The 17,282-nt window shown below is 45.4% G+C and overlaps 1 protein-coding gene across 1 annotated transcript in view; it reads left to right on the plus strand.

Moving 5' to 3' along the window:
• LOC120047313 (carboxypeptidase Q-like) overlaps window positions 1-17,282 on the plus strand; it is a 49,601-nt gene that overhangs the window by 19,428 nt on the left and 12,891 nt on the right. The window contains 3 exon segments of the mRNA XM_038992836.1: window positions 8,467-8,578; window positions 10,402-10,493; window positions 12,205-12,406. Of these exon segments, the coding sequence (XP_038848764.1) occupies window positions 8,467-8,578; window positions 10,402-10,493; window positions 12,205-12,406 (406 nt within the window).

A 17,282-nucleotide genomic window follows, 5' to 3' on the forward strand; every position in this document is an offset into this window, starting at 1 on the left:
CGCTGGATGTCTGCCGTTCGGCGCGGTGTGTTTTAGGGACCACCCGCTGCTGGATGTCTGACTGCCGTTCGGCGCGGTGTGTTTTAGGGACCACCCGCTGCTGGATGTCTGACTGCCGTTCGGCGCGGTGTGTTTTAGGGACCACCCGCTGCTGGATGTCTGCCGTTCGGTGCGGTGTGTTTTAGGGACCACCCGCTGGATATCTGCGGTTCGGCGCGGTGTGTTTTAGGGACCACCCGCTGGATGTCTGCCGTTTGGCGCGGTGTGTTTTAGGGACCACCCGCTGCTGGATGTCTGACTGCAGTTCGGTGTGGTGTGTTTTAGGGACCACCCGCTGGATGTCTGCCGTTCGGTGGGTGTGTTTTAGGGAACACCCGCTGGATGTCTGCGGTTCAGCGCGGTGTGTTTTAGGGACCACCCGCTGGATGTCTGCGGTTCGGCGCGGTGTGTTTTAGGGACCACCCGCTGCTGGATGTCTGACTGTTCGGTGAGGTGTGTTTTAGGGACCACCCGCTGGATGTCTGCCGTTCGGCGCGGTGTGTTTTAGGGACCACCCGCTGCTGGATGTCTGACTGCCGTTCGGCGCGGTGTGTTTTAGGGACCACCCGCTGCTGGATGTCTGACTGCCGTTCGGCGCGGTGTGTTTTAGGGACCACCCGCTGCTGGATGTCTGACTGCCGTTCGGCGCGGTGTGTTTTAGGGACCACCCGCTGGATGTCTGCGGTTCGGCGCGGTGTGTTTTAGGGACCACCCGCTGCTGGATGTCTGTCTGCCGTTTGGCGCGGTGTGTTTTAGGGACCACCCGCTGCTGGATGTCTGTCTGCCGTTTGGCGCGGTGTGTTTTAGGGACCACCCGCTGCTGGATGTCTGTCTGCCGTTGGCGCGGTGTGTTTTAGGGACCACCCGCTGCTGGATGTCTGACTGCCGTTCGGCGCGGTGTGTTTTAGGGACCACCCGCTGCTGGATGTCTGTCTGCCGTTCGGCGCGGTGTGTTTTAGGGACCACCCGCTGCTGGATGTCTGACTGCCGTTTGGCGCGGTGTGTTTTAGGGACCACCCGCTGCTGGATGTCTGACTGCCGTTCGGCGCGGTGTGTTTTAGGGACCACCCGCTGCTGGATGTCTGACTGCCGTTCGGCGCGGTGTGTTTTAGGGACCACCCGCTGGATGTCTGCCGTTCGGCGCGGTGTGTTTTAGGGACCACCCGCTGCTGGATGTCTGACTGCCGTTCGGCGCGGTGTGTTTTAGGGACCACCCGCTGCTGGATGTCTGACTGCCGTTCGGCGCGGTGTGTTTTAGGGACCACCCGCTGCTGGATGTCTGACTGCCGTTCGGCGCGGTGTGTTTTAGGGACCACCCGCTGCTGGATGTCTGACTGCAGTTCGGCGCGGTGTGTTTTAGGGACCACCCGCTGCTGGATGTCTGACTGCAGTTCGGCGCGGTGTGTTTTAGGGACCACCCGCTGCTGGATGTCTGTCTGCCGTTCAGCGCGGTGTGTTTTAGGGACCACCCGCTGCTGGATGTCTGTCTGCCGTTCGGCGCGGTGTGTTTTAGGGACCACCCGCTGCTGGATGTCTGACTGCCGTTTGGCGCGGTGTATTTTAGGGACCACCCGCTGCTGGATGTCTGACTGCCGTTTGGCGCGGTGTGTTTTAGGGACCACCCGCTGCTGGATGTCTGACTGCCGTTTGGCGCGGTGTATTTTAGGGACCACCCGCTGCTGGATGTCTGACTGCCGTTCGGCGCGGTGTATTTTAGGGACCACCCGCTGCTGGATGTCTGTCTGCCGTTCGGCGCGGTGTATTTTAGGGACCACCCGCTGCTGGATGTCTGACTGCCGTTCGGCGCGGTGTATTTTAGGGACCACCCGCTGCTGGATGTCTGACTGCTGACATTTTTGTGCAATTCTACATGTTGGATTGCAAATTATGGCCAGCACTCTGTTCAGAGCTGCTAAGTACTCTGGGTTGGCAAATGTTACCGGTGTGTCCGAGCATTAAGATGATGCTCTTCTGCTACAAATGTCATATAGGCTACTGTTGTCTTGCTTACTCCTATATGGTTCATAAAGCCAGATTCCCAGACTCATAGTATAGATTAGATATCAAGTTACCTGACATCGGCAAATGAGTCTGCGATAAAAGTTGCCTGAAGAGTGACATCATGTTTAATTTTGCTTAGTTTCTCTGCTTGGTATCCTGTTTATCTTTTCATCAAAATCATCTCTGCTCAAACAAACCTTAAAGAACATCAGAGTTCCCACAGTGCTCAGGATCAAGTAACCTTTGTTCTCTGTTGCCACAGCAACTATACCTGAGTCTGTTCCTGAATAATGCAGAATAAACAGAAGAAGAAACCGGTCACAGGATTCTTATTTACTTAGATGTAGGAAACCAAGGCAATTCCCGGACATTGGAAGATATGTTGAGCACAAGGAGGTTATTTCCTCTGTCATTTATCAAAACCTCTTCTTTCTCCTCCCTCTTTTATGGCACTGATTTATTTTCTCATCTGAAATACTGATTGGGTGTTTCAATGGCAGTAGTAGCAGTAGTGGCAGTAGTAGCGGCAATAACAGCAGTATAGTAGCGGTAGTATAGTAGCGGCAGTAGCAGCAGTATAGTGGCGGTAGTAGTGGCAGTAGCGGCAGCATAGTAGTGGCAGCAGCATAGTAGCGGCAGCATAGTAGTAGCAGCAGCATAGTAGTGGCAGTAGCGGCAGCATAGTAGTAGTAGCAGCAGTATAGCGGTAGCATAGTAGTGGCAGTAGCGGCAGCATAGTAGGGGCAGTAGCAGCAGTATAGCGGTAGCATAGTAGCAGCAGTATAGCGGTAGCAGCAGTATAGCGGTAGCAGCAGTAGTGGCAATAGCAGCAGTATAGTAGCGGCAGCAGTATAGTAGCGGCAGCAGTATAGTAGCGACAGTAGCAGCAGTATAGTAGTGGCAGTAGTAGCAGCAGCAGTATAGTAGTGACAGCAGTATAGTAGCAGTAGTAGTAGCAGCAGTATAGTATTGGCAGCAGTATAGTAGCGGCAGTATAGTAGTGGCAGCAGCATAGTAGCAGCAGCATAGTAGCGGTAGTAGCAGCAGTATAGTAGCGGTAGTAACAGCAGTATAGTAGTAGCAGCTGTATAGTAGCGGTAGTTGCAGCAGTATAGTAGCGGCAGTAGCAGCAGCATAGTAGTGGCAGTATTAGCAGTATAGTAGCATCAGTATGGCAATAAAGGCAGTCTAGTAGCGGCAGTATAGTAGGGGCAGTAGAAGCAGTATAGTAGTGGCAGTAGCGGTAGTGTAGTAGCAGCGGTATAGTAGCGGCAGTAGCAGCATTATAATAGTAGCAGCAGTATAGTAGTAGTGGCAGTATAGCGGCAGTAGCAGCAGTATAGTAGGGGCAGTAGCGGTAGTATAGTAGTGGTAGTAGCAGCAGTATAGTAGTGGCAGTAGCAGCAGTATAGTAGCAGCAGTATAGTAGCGGTAGTAGCAGTATAGTAGTAGCGGTAGTGGCAGTAGTAGCGGTAGCAGCAGTATAGTAGCGGTAGTAGTAGCAGTGTAGTAGCGGTAATGGCAGTAGCGGTAGCAGATGTGTAGTAGCGGTAGTGGCAGTAGTATAGTAGTGGCAGTAGTAGCAGTAGTGGCAGTAGTATAGTAGTGGCGGTAGCAGCAGTATAGTAGTAGCGGTAGTGGCAGTAGTATAGTAGTGGCAGTAGTAGCGGTATTGGCAGTAGTATAGTGGCAGTAGTAGGCGGTTGTAGTGGCAGTAGCGGTAGTGGTAGTAGTGGCAGTATAGTAGCAGCAGTATAGTGGCAGTAGCGGTAGTGGCAGCAGTATAGTAGTGGCAGTAGTAGCGGTATTGGCAGTAGTATAGTGGCAGTAGTAGGCGGTTGTAGTGGCAGTAGCGGTAGTGGTAGTAGTGGCAGTATAGTAGCAGCAGTATAGTGGCAGTAGCGGTAGTGGCAGCAGTATAGTAGTGGCAGTAGTAGCGGTATTGGCAGTAGTATAGTGGCAGTAGTAGGCGGTTGTAGTGGCAGTAGCGGTAGTGGTAGTAGTGGCAGTATAGTAGCAGCAGTATAGTGGCAGTAGCGGTAGTGGTAGCAGTATGGTAGTGGTAGCAGTATGGTAGTGGTAGCAGTATAGTAGTGGTAGCAGTAGTAGTGGTAGCAGTATAGTAGTGGTAGCAGTATAGTAGTGGTAGCAGTATAGTAGTGGTAGCAGTATGGTAGTGGTAGCAGTAGAGTAGTGGTAGCAGTATAGTAGTGGTAGCAGTATAGTAGTGGTAGTGGTAGCAGTATGGTAGTGGTAGCAGTATAGTAGTGGTAGCAGTATAGTAGTGGTAGCAGTAGACTAGTGGTAGCAGTATAGTAGTGGTAGCAGTAGTAGTGGTAGCAGTATAGTAGTGGTAGCAGTAGCAGTATAGTAGTGGTAGCAGTAGTAATAGTAGCAGCAGCAGTAATAGTAGCAGCAGTATAGTAGTAATAGTAGCAGCAGCAGTAATAGTAGCAGCAGCAGTAATAGTAGCAGCAGCAGTAATAGTAGCAGCAGCAGTAATAGTAGTGGTAGTAGCAGCAGCAGTAATAGTAGCAGCAGCAGTAATAGTAGCAGCAGTATAGTAGTAGTGGCAGTAGTAATAGTAGCAGCAGTAGTAATAGTAGCAGCAGGATGTGAGGGCGATAGTGTGTAGTTCATCATAACTCACAAATGGAGAAGACAATGGGGTAGATATGATTTATCTGACTTATCCTAGATATATTTTAGGCAGTTCACTGGGTAAATTCATCAGCTTAGATTTCAAGGCTCTTCTCTTTTTCAATTTGTCAGAGTATGAAAACTATTTTCAAAGGAGAAAGTATGTTCCATTTTGATTTCGCCTAAACTTTAAACCTTGGTCTGTGAAGGTCCTGATACATCAGCTTCCATGATTAGTCTGAAGGGTTTTCTGACGGCATGTGTCCGTTGGCATGGTAACCAAGCCAACTTTGAGGTATTGGTAAAAATGAATAAATGTACTTCAAGGAAAAGATATTAGACCTATGCATTTGATTTCACGCTCTAGTTTTGGGAGTTCATTTTTGGGCAAAACCAGCAGTGCCAAGTGGTAAAGAAACCAGCAGTGCCAAGTGGTAAAGAAACCAGGAGTGGTATAGAAACCAGCAGTGCAACGTGGTAAAGAAACCAGCAGTGGTAAAGAAACCAGGAGTGGTAAAGAAACCAGGAGTGCAACCAGCAGTGGTAAAGTGGTAAAGAAACCAGCAGTGGTAAAGAAACCAGCAGTGGTAAAGAAACCAGGAGTGCAACCAGCAGTGCAAAGTGGTAAAGAAACCAGCAGTGGTAAAGAAACCAGGAGTGCAACCAGCAGTGCAACGTGGTAAAGAAACCAGCAGTGGTAAAGAAACCAGCAGTGCAACCAGCAGTGCAACGTGGTAAAGAAACCAGCAGTGCAACGTGGTATTAAGGTTATTAATGTTAAAGAGGATCATATTTACTCATCATAATTGAGGGGTTTGGGACTCACTCTGTCAGTCCTAGTTTACTCATCATCATCGAGGGGTTTGGGACTCACTCTGCCAGTCCTAGTTTACTCATCATCGAGGGGTTTGGGACTCACTCTGCCAGTCCTAGTTTACTCATCATCATCGAGGGGTTTGGGACTCACTCTGCCAGGCCTAGTTTACTCATCATCATCGAGGGGTTTGGGACTCACTCTGCCAGGCCTAGTTTACTCATCATCATCGAGGGGTTTGGGACTCACTCTGCCAGTCCTAGTTTACTCATCATCATCGAGGGGTTTGGGACTCACTCTGCCAGTCCTAGTTTACTCATCATCATCGAGGGGTTTGGGACTCACTCTGCCAGGCCTAGTTTACTCATCATCATCGAGGGGTTTGGGACTCACTCTGCCAGGCCTAGTTTACTCATCATCATCGAGGGGTTTGGGACTCACTCTGTCAGTCCTAGTTTACTCATCATCATCGAGGGGTTTGGGACTCACTCTGCCAGTCCTAGTTTACTCATCATCATCGAGGGGTTTGGGACTCACTCTGCCAGTCCTAGTTTACTCATCATCATCGAGGGGTTTGGGACTCACTCTGCCAGTCCTAGTTTACTCATCATCATCGAGGGGTTTGGGACTCACTCTGCCAGTCCTAGTTTACTCATCATCATCGAGGGGTTTGGGACTCACTCTGCCAGTCCTAGTTTACTCATCATCATCGAGGGGTTTGGGACTCACTCTGCCAGTCCTAGTTTACTCATCATCATCGAGGGGTTTGGGACTCACTCTGCCAGTCCTAGTTTACTCATCATCATCGAGGGGTTTGGGACTCACTCTGCCAGTCCTAGTTTACTCATCATCATCGAGGGGTTTGGGACTCACTCTGCCAGTCCTAGTTTACTCATCATCATCGAGGGGTTTGGGACTCACTCTGCCAGTCCTAGTTTACTCATCATCATCGAGGGGTTTGGGACTCACTCTGCCAGTCCTAGTTTACTCATCATCATCGAGGGGTTTGGGACTCACTCTGCCAGTCCTAGTTTACTCATCATCATCGAGGGGTTTGGGACTCACTCTGCCAGTCCTAGTTTACTCATCATCATCGAGGGGCTTGGGACTCACTCTGCCAGTCCTAGTTTACTCATCATCATCGAGGGGTTTGGGACTCACTCTGCCAGTCCTAGTTTACTCATCATCATCGAGGGGTTTGGGACTCACTCTGCCAGTCCTAGTTTACTCATCATCATCGAGGGGTTTGGGACTCACTCTGCCAGGCCTAGTTTACTCATCATCATCGAGGGGTTTGGGACTCACTCTGCCAGGCCTAGTTTACTCATCATCATCGAGGGGTTTGGGACTCACTCTGCCAGGCCTAGTTTACTCATCATCATCGAGGGGTTTGGGACTCACTCTGCCAGGCCTAGTTTACTCAACATCATCGAGGGGTTTGGGACTCACTCTGCCAGTCCTAGTTTCTTTTGATTGGTATTTAACTCGTTCAACTATTTAGTGGCGTAACGATGGGAGCTGTTGAATCATGTCCTATTGGAGGTCAGTCTGGTTATTATTAGCCACGATCGGTGAGTCTACAGTATAGTCCCACCAAAATCCATACCAATAACTCTGCATACTCCTGTGTTGTCTCTTGGACAAGAGACGGGTTGAAGACTTGAAGTCCTCTTCATGGAAGAAGGAGATACTTTTAACACATGGCACACACTGAGTGATGGGGGGTAGTTTGGTTTATTTTCAGCGTCTACACAAAGGCTCCTCGGCCCCCCTCCTCCCTCTCTGTATGGCACACTCCCATGTCTACCGACGACAGCCAACATCTGGAAAAGTTTGTTCTCAAACTTATTTTTCCTTCTGACCATTGTGAAGTGAATACATTTTTTTCATCAGACTTTTTTGTGTTTCTTTCTATTTATGTTGTGAACACCTTTGACGTTCTCCTTAGACATTTGACTATATTTCGCTACACATTTCACTACACCCGCAATAACATCTGCTAAACATGTGTATGTGACCAATAACATTTGATATCCCATAAAGCTCTGGGGAAAAGGAGTTCACTAGATACTGTAGGGAATAGGGTATCATTTGGGATGCACACTGAGTAGGATGCTGACTGTTGACCCCTATGCAGCTACACTTCATTGTAGTCCCAGACAGCCACAGGTGAAATATTGCATTCTTTAGCTTGGAATGTCCGGTTCACCATTCTTCCTTTGAAACCAAACCTGTGGCCTATAATGACTGTACTGATCTCCAGTATGTAACGTATTACAGAGCCCAGGTCTGCTAGCCCTCATTCACGTGGTGTTTTTTGTTTCAACACCTTTGGCATCCTCCTTTGACATTTTATCATTATTAGGATCCTGCTGGTTGTTGACGCCTCCGTAGCTATTGGATACAGTACATTGTTGTCCAAGAGAACCAAGGGGGAAACCTGGACTTTCCGGTTCACCATTCTTGCTTTGAAACCAAACCTCTGTCTGACCTACACTATAATGAATGATTGTATTGATCATCCATGTAACTTAGTGATCTCAGGTAGGGCTGGGAATTGCCATGGACCTCACGATACGATATTATCGACATGCTTAGGTGCCAATACGATATATGTTGCGGTTCTATATGTATTGCGATTCGATACTGTGATTTTATTGTGATTCGATGTTCCAGACATATTGCTCACCATACTGTATGTCTGCTGCAGAGAGACAAGAGAGCCATGAGAAAACACGTTTTGATCAGTCATGAAAATACAATATCTGAAAACAAATTGGCTCCCTAGTTTAAAAAGAAGATGGAGAACAAGCTATGAAGGAAAAATGAGCTTTTGGTGCAGGTACCGCCAGCAAAAATAATATTGTCGATACAATATAGCATAAAAAATAATATGCCGATATGTAACTATCGATTTTGTAATCCCCCCCCCCATCACTAATCCTAGGTATGCTGTCTGTCCCCCCCTTCAGGTGGTGCTGCTCAGTGGTCATCTGGACAGCTGGGATGTGGGCCAGGGGGCCATGGATGATGGTGGTGGAGCACTCATCTCCTGGGAGGCCTTGTCTCTGCTTAAAGACCTGGGTAAGAACCTGGGAGACCCTGTCTCTGCTTAAAGACCTGGGTCAGCACCAGAGCCTGGGTGACCCTGTCTCTGCTTAAAGACCTGCGTCAGAACCAGAACCTGGGAGACCCTGTCTCTGCTTAAAGACCTGCGTCAGAACCAGAACCTGGGAGACCCTGTCTCTGCTTAAAGACCTGGGTCAGAACCAGAACCTGGGAGACCCTGTCTCTGCTTAAAGACCTAGGTCAGAACCAGAACCTGGGAGTCTCTGTCTAAAGATCTGGGTCAGAACCTGGGAGTCTCTGCTTAAAGACCTGGTTAAGAACCAGAACCTGGGAGACCCTGTCTCTGCTTAAAGACCTGGGTCAGAACCAGAACCTGGGAGACCCTGTCTCTGCTTAAAGACCTGGGTCAGAACCAGAACCTGGGAGACCCTGTCTCTGCTTAAAGACCTAGGTCAGAACCAGAACCTGGGAGTCTCTGTCTAAAGATCTGGGTCAGAACCTGGGAGTCTCTGCTTAAAGACCTGGTTAAGAACCAGAACCTGGGAGGTCCTACTGTTCCCTACTTATACTGAACTACGTTTGACCTGGGCCCCTAGTCAAAAGCAGTCCACTATATAGGAAAGAGGGTGCCATTTAGGATCTAGACTATGTATCTGGAACATAATCCACGATCTCTGAAGCTCTTATTGACATGAGCCTCAAAAAAAGATGAGTGTTTTGTATCGAGTCTATTGGCATCTTTTGAAGCTGTTTTGTGATCAGGGGCCTTATGCATCACGCGTCTCAGAGTAGGAGTGCTGATTTACGATCAATCAGTTTAGTCTTTTACATCACTATGAGTAAGATAACATGGACAGGAGAGACCTGATCCTAGATCAGCACTCTTGGTGACGTACACTTGAAAATGCATTTAAACTGCGGTCTGCTGACTCATAAAATATAGCAATTAGCATGGTTTACTTCATTTTTTTTCTGGTCATTGTTCACTTAATGAAGTATGACTTTTTTCCACATGAAGTGTAATTAGACACGTAAAGTAGACCACCAAGCTGTTTGTGCTCTCTGACTGAAAGCCTTAACGTTGACTTGAGAGAAACTTTCCTTTTTCCACTAATGTTGCAATGGAAACTATGTCATTCCCATTGAATATGTGAAGACATTTTAATGTCTGGACAATAATAACCAGTCGCTGCTTTATTGTTCATTCTTGCGGATGGATGGATGCATAGTAAAGTACTTGGCTGGAATATGCTCAGCTTTGCCCGCTATTAAAGAAGAGGACCTATCATCAATGAAACTTTTAGTCAAGATGAAGCCACGGAGCAATAATTGGTCCCTTGGGCTTTGTTCAGCTACGTCCCAAATGGCACCCTATTCCCTATATAGTCCAGTACTGTTCACCAGGGCTTAACAGTAGTGCACTACATAGAGAATAGGTTGCCATTTGGGACTCAACCCTAGACATGGCACTGATGTCAGATGAGGGTGTAGGCTACAGCGTTATATTAGAGGACCTCTATAGGAAGGGAGTGGCCTGCTGTCCTTTGTAGCCCACATAAAGTAGTAGCCTCGGGGGGGGTCACTTCTAGAATAACACACAGGCTGAAACCCAAATCAGATAAGTTGTCTCTGGAAGTCTTATCTATGAATGGGGCTCATCATTGCAGTGAATATTGACTAGGGTCTGGTGAATAGGAATGTTCTGCTGAATATATGGAATATTAAACAGCCCAAGGGTTGGTGAGGAAAAGGGAATCCATTTGTTGTAAAGCTCTTTCTGTATTGCTGCTTTGTTGAAATGGTTGTGGCCCATGTATGAATTGTGATTGCGTGTCCAGGTCTGCGTCCCAGAAGAACCCTCCGGACAGTGCTGTGGTCTGCAGAGGAGCAGGGAGGGGTTGGAGCGCAACAGTACTTCCAGCTTCACAAGGTACCTTTCTACCATGGTGCATCTTGTTGGCTTTTTACTGTCGATTTAACTTGTACACTCTAACCAGTATCCTCCTATCATACAGTACATCCTCTAGCCCTCAAACTCAACTCTGGACCTGGAAGTCAGTTCCACTGCTTTGTTTCATTGTTCCCCTTTAATCAGGGACTGATTTTAGACCTGCAAATGAGCAGGCTGCGGACCTCGTAGGGTCAGAGTTGACTAGCAATGTCCTATAAGATCCTTTTTTGGCTAGATTTAAGACTTCTGTTCTCTCCACTTTAGATTCTTACACACACACAGGGGTCCACTGCGTAGAGGATGAAACAGCACAGCTATTATGTGGTCGTTCTTACATTTTGAATCGTTGACCCCAGTCTCCTTCAGATTGTGTGTGTACCAGTAATAGCATTTTATTATCAATAGCTGATGGCTTTTCATCTACATCAGCTTGTTCTTTGCCAGTCAACATGTGGTAGGAACTGGCTTCATTCGGAGCGGTACACAGAAATGTAAACTGGTGTCAGATCTACTGTAGGAGAGCCACTGCACAGATTGTTTAAGTCAGAATGGAGCCGAGACCACACTGAATACCAGCATTCTGGGAGCGTGGTGGTTTCTGTGCCTTCTAATGTGAACGGAATCAGAATGGCCAGAGGTTAGAGGGGAACAGAGGGTTTACATCCTGACTCTGACCAGAGACCCACCTTCTCCCTGGCCTGCACTGGATCCAACTACATACTATTTCCTCAGATTTCTCCAAAAGCTTCAGTATACAACACTAAATGTCCACTACACTACATCAGTGGTATTCAATCTTTTTCAGCAGGGACCCCATTTTTTTCCACCAGAATTTCTGGGGACCCCTTTTTTTTCGCTCTAATTTCTCGTGAACCCACCCCAAAAATTATGACAAAACTTAAAAAATTGGTACATTTCAATTCTTACATAAACAAAGACCTTCAATTCATTACACTTTCATCTCTTATCAAAATTAAAAGAAACCAATAAATACATTTACTCTAACATTTTATTGATCTAATTTATCTTTCTCAAAAATGTTTGCATGTTGTCCCCTACAATAATCTGTTCTTTACATTTTTGTTTCCGTGCCCCCGACTTTGAATAGCACTGTCTTAGATCCCGTCCAGCTGGCCCTGCATTCAGACGTTTGCAGCAAACGTTCCCGTGGTGTTTATCAAAGAGGAATCTGCATTGACTATCATGGAGTTGGTGTTTCTATTCCACTTTGTGGGACATTCTATGCGCTCTCCCTTGCAGAAGCGTATTTGTCCTCCAGTGTCTGAATGGGGGGTGATGGTCCAGTCTTTTCACCCTACTTCTCTCACATCCTGGTAAAGCTTTTTAGCTCGAACGCTGGCCAAATAAATCAACAGCCAGGAGAGATGAATGTACAGATGTATTTCTCTGTGTGTTGGGCGTGTGGTGTGGTTCTGGTACAAAATGGTTGTCGTGCATCACCCAAGAGTGCTACACGTTTGTGGTTGAAGAGGGGAGTTTCCCACCTTACTATATATTTGTATTTATTATGGATCCCCATTAGTTTCTACCAAGGCAGCAGCTATTCTTCCTGGGGTCCAGCAAAATTATAAAAGTTATACAATATAAAGCACTTTCAGCACTGGAAAAGCACAATATAAATCCAATCAATGATTATTTACGATTGTATACCTATTCTGCTGTCCCCCAGGTGAACATCTCTAACTTTAACCTAGTGATGGAGTCTGACATGGGTACCTTCACCCCCCTGGGGCTGCAGTTCACAGGCTCAGCCCAGGCCCGGGCTGTCATGGCTGAGGTGATGAAGCTACTGAAGCCCATCAACACCACCACCCTGGAGGAACACGGAGAGGGAATTGATTTAGAGATGTGGATGGATGCCGGCGTGCCAGGTGTGTAGACTCTTCTGTTGTCTGTCTGTCTGAGTCAGTAGGAGCCAGGTGTGTAGACTCTCTTCTGTTGTCTGTCTGAGTCAGTAGGAGCCAGGTGTGTAGACTACCTTCTGTTGTCTGTCTGTCTGAGTCAGTAGGAGCCAGGTGTGTAGACTACCTTCTATTGTCTGTCTGTCTGAGTCAGTAGGAGCCAGGTGTGTAGACTACCTTCTATTCTCTGTCTGTCTGATTCAGTAGGAGCCAGGTGTGTAGACTCTCTTCTGTTGTCTGTCTGTCTGTCTGTCTGTCTGATTCAGTAGGAGCCAGGTGTGTAGACTCTCTTCTGTTGTCTGTCAGGGAGATAAGCTGAGGAGACTTCCTCGTAGTCTATTTGACTCTTGTTCCACCTGTGTCTCTGTGACCTTTGTCAAATTAACAAGCCATGTTCCCCTTCTGCAGAAGTGCTTTTGACCTTTTTAAAGAGGAAGTAGCACATTATTTCTAGACCAATTGAACATTCAGTTCCACATTGTCTCTGTGGTCATTTTTGTGGAATTGATCAGTTTCTCAAATAACATTTATATGGAAGTGAAATATGCTATGTACTCCGATTTTAAAAAGAACTAGCGTTGCTACAGTATGTAGGCAACCAAATCATTTGGTATGACAGGGAAGAGAAAGTGTACTATGAAACACATCCCCAGTAACGTATTTGTTGTGCTGATATTTGCTATGACAGCAGAAACTTGTCTGTAGACTAAATAAAGGGTGTGAGAGAGAGAGAGATGGCCTCAGCCTACCAGCATGTGTTAACTCTAACCTACTTCATTAACATGGGTTTCATCCAACACAGTTGTTTTGGATCCCTTCAAGCTGAGGTGGAGATAAACAATGAAGCTCATTTGGAACCAGTAAAGGGAGAGGATGTTTTAGAATTCATAAAGTGTCTCAGAGTAGGCTAGATGTGCTGATCTAGGATCAGGTCCCTCCCCGTCCCATCCATATAATCCTATTCATTATGATCGAAAAGACAAAACTGATTCTAGATCAGCACTCATACCGTACGCTGAGACGCTTTATGACCACAGGCCCAGACCTCTACAGTAATCTGATGAGCCCACTTCTCCCTCCATCAGTCCAGCTAATAGACGAGTCTTTGACTGTCCTCAGCCTTACCCAGACACAGTGTAACCACACCTGTATAAGGACTTGTTATAACAGGTCAGCCTTCTACTGTAAAGGAAATGTTTCAGGAATGACATCACCTTATCTCAGTGGAAAAGTAACTATTCTGGGTGGATGAATGGTGTAACCAAGAGAGGGGCTGTTCACTGTGAGGGTTCAAAAAGCCACAATGTTAAACAAATGAATCACCGAACCAGCTGTCCAAACACCTCACTCTCATTTCACATAATGGCAAAAAGTCTATGTGTTTGTCCCAAATGGCACCCTATTCCCCATATAGTGCACTACTTTTGAACAGGACCCATATGTATCTGGTCAAAAGTAGTACACTATGTAGGGAATATGGTGCCATTTGGGATTCACATTAAATGTAATGCAGCTCCATCCAATGACCTTTCACTACACACATTCCTTCATTTTTCCAGAGTGAAAATGTTGTTACTTTTTCTCTCTGTTACAGTGGATTTGGGAACATGGTTGAGACTACAGTTGCTTCCCACATCAGTACCACCAGAGCCAGTCTCTCTCCTAGCATTGTCTCCCTATTTCACTTCTGGATTGTCCTTACAAATCAACATAAAGGGGAAAGGACATAACAGTCTCTGTCAGGAAGAATACAAGACAGAAAGCTAGATGTTTAACAGTCTCTCTGTCAGGAAGAATACAAGACAGAAAGCTAGATGTTTAACAGTCTCTCTGTCAGGTAGAATACAAGACAGAAAGCTAGATGTTTAACAGTCTCTCTGTCAGGTAGAATACAAGACAGAAAGCTAGATGTTTAACAGTCTCTCTCTGTCAGGAAGAATACAAGACAGAAAGCTAGATGTTTAACAGTCTCTCTGTCAGGTAGAATACAAGACAGAAAGCTAGATGTTTAACAGTCTCTCTGTCAGGTAGAATACAAGACAGAAAGCTAGATGTTTAACAGTCTCTCTGTCAGGTAGAATACAAGACAGAAAGCTAGATGTTTAACAGGACATTAGTCTCTGTCAGGTAGAATACAAGACAGAAAGCTAGATGTTTAACAGTCTCTCTGTCAGGTAGAATACAAGACAGAAAGCTAGATGTTTAACAGTCTCTCTGTCAGGTAGAATACAAGACAGAAAGCTAGATGTTTAACAGTCTCTCTGTCTGGTAGAATACAAGACAGAAAGCTAGATGTTTAACAGTCTCTCTCTATTAGGTAGAATACAAGACAGAAAGCTAGATGTTTAACAGGACATTAGTCTCTGTCAGGTAGAATACAAGACAGAAAGCTAGATGTTAGACAGTCTCTCTGTCAGGTAGAATACAAGACAGAAAGCTAGATGTTTAACAGTCTCTCTGTCAGGAAGAATACAAGACAGAAAGCTAGATGTTTAACAGTCTCTCTGTCAGGTAGAATACAAGACAGAAAGCTAGATGTTTAACAGTCTCTCTGTCAGGTAGAATACAAGACAGAAAGCTAGATGTTTAACAGTCTCTCTGTCAGGTAGAATACAAGACAGAAAGCTAGATGTTTAACAGTCTCTCTGTCAGGTAGAATACAAGACAGAAAGCTAGATGTTTAACAGTCTCTCTGTCAGGTAGAATACAAGACAGAAAGCTAGATGTTTAACAGTCTCTCTGTCAGGTAGAATACAAGACAGAAAGCTAGATGTTTAACAGGACATTAGTCTCTGTCAGGTAGAATACAAGACAGAAAGCTAGATGTTTAACAGTCTCTCTGTCAGGTAGAATACAAGACAGAAAGCTAGATGTTTAACAGTCTCTCTGTCTGGTAGAATACAAGACAGAAAGCTAGATGTTTAACAGTCTCTCTCTATTAGGTAGAATACAAGACAGAAAGCTAGATGTTTAACAGGACATTAGTCTCTGTCAGGTAGAATACAAGACAGAAAGCTAGATGTTAGACAGTCTCTCTGTCAGGTAGAATACAAGACAGAAAGCTAGATGTTTAACAGTCTCTCTGTCAGGTAGAATACAAGACAGAAAGCTAGATGTTTAACAGTCTCTCTGTCAGGTAGAATACAAGACAGAAAGCTAGATGTTTAACAGTCTCTCTATCAGGAAGAATACAAGACAGAAAGCTAGATGTTTAACAGTCTCTCTATCAGGAAGAATACAAGACAGAAAGCTAGATGTTTAACAGTCTCTCTGTCAGGTAGAATACAAGACAGAAAGCTAGATGTTTAACAGTCTCTCTGTCAGGAAGAATACAAGACAGAAAGCTAGATGTTTAACAGTCTCTCTGTCAGGTAGAATACAAGACAGAAAGCTAGATGTTTAACAGTCTCTCTGTCAGGAAGAATACAAGACAGAAAGCTAGATGTTTAACAGTCTCTCTGTCTGGTAGAATACAAGACAGAAAGCTAGATGTTTAACAGTCTCTCTGTCAGGTAGAATACAAGACAGAAAGCTAGATGTTTAACAGTCTCTCTGTCAGGTAGAATACAAGACAGAAAGCTAGATGTTTAACAGTCTCTCTGTCTGGTAGAATACAAGACAGAAAGCTAGATGTTTAACAGTCTCTCTGTCAGGTAGAATACAAGACAGAAAGCTAGATGTTTAACAGTCTCTCTGTCAGGTAGAATACAAGACAGAAAGCTAGATGTTTAACAGTCTCTCTGTCAGGTAGAATACAAGACAGAAAGCTAGATGTTTAACAGTCTCTCTGTCAGGTAGAATACAAGACAGAAAGCTAGATGTTTAACAGGACATAAGTCTCTGTCAGGAAGAATACAAGACAGAAAGCTAGATGTTTAACAGTCTCTCTGTCAGGTAGAATACAAGACAGAAAGCTAGATGTTTAACAGTCTCTCTGTCAGGTAGAATACAAGACAGAAAGCTAGATGTTTAACAGGACATTAGTCTCTGTCAGGTAGAATACAAGACAGAAAGCTAGATGTTTAACAGTCTCTCTGTCAGGTAGAATACAAGACAGAAAGCTAGATGTTTAACAGTCTCTCTGTCAGGTAGAATACAAGACAGAAAGCTAGATGTTTAACAGTCTCTCTGTCTGGTAGAATACAAGACAGAAAGCTAGATGTTTAACAGTCTCTCTGTCAGGTAGAATACAAGACAGAAAGCTAGATGTTTAACAGTCTCTCTGTCAGGAAGAATACAAGACAGAAAGCTAGATGTTTAACAGTCTCTCTGTCAGGTAGAATACAAGACAGAAAGCTAGATGTTTAACAGTCTCTCTGTCAGGTAGAATACAAGACAGAAAGGTAGATGTTTAACAGTCTCTCTGTCTGATAGAATACAAGACAGAAAGCTAGATGTTTAACAGTCTCTCTATCAGGAAGAATACAAGACAGAAAGCTAGATGTTTAACAGTCTCTCTATCAGGAAGAATACAAGACAGAAAGATAGATGTTTAACAGTCTCTCTGTCAGGAAGAATACAAGACAGAAAGCTAGATGTTTAACAGTCTCTCTATCAGGAAGAATACAAGACAGAAAGCTAGATGTTTAACAGGGCATAAGTCTCTCTCTATCAGGAAGAATACAAGACAGAAAGCTAGATGTTTAACAGTCTCTCTGTCAGGTAGAATACAAGACAGAAAGCTAGATGTTTAACAGTCTCTCTGTCTGGTAGAATACAAGACAGAAAGCTAGATGTTTAACAGTCTCTCTGTCTGGTAGAATACAAGACAGAAAGCTAGATGTTTAACAGGGCATAAGTCTCTCTCTATCAGGAAGAATACAAGACAGAAAGCTAGATGTTTAAC

The sequence above is a fragment of the Salvelinus namaycush genome, chromosome 5 (genome assembly GCF_016432855.1).
Source record: "Salvelinus namaycush isolate Seneca chromosome 5, SaNama_1.0, whole genome shotgun sequence".
Taxonomy (NCBI): domain Eukaryota; kingdom Metazoa; phylum Chordata; class Actinopteri; order Salmoniformes; family Salmonidae; genus Salvelinus; species Salvelinus namaycush.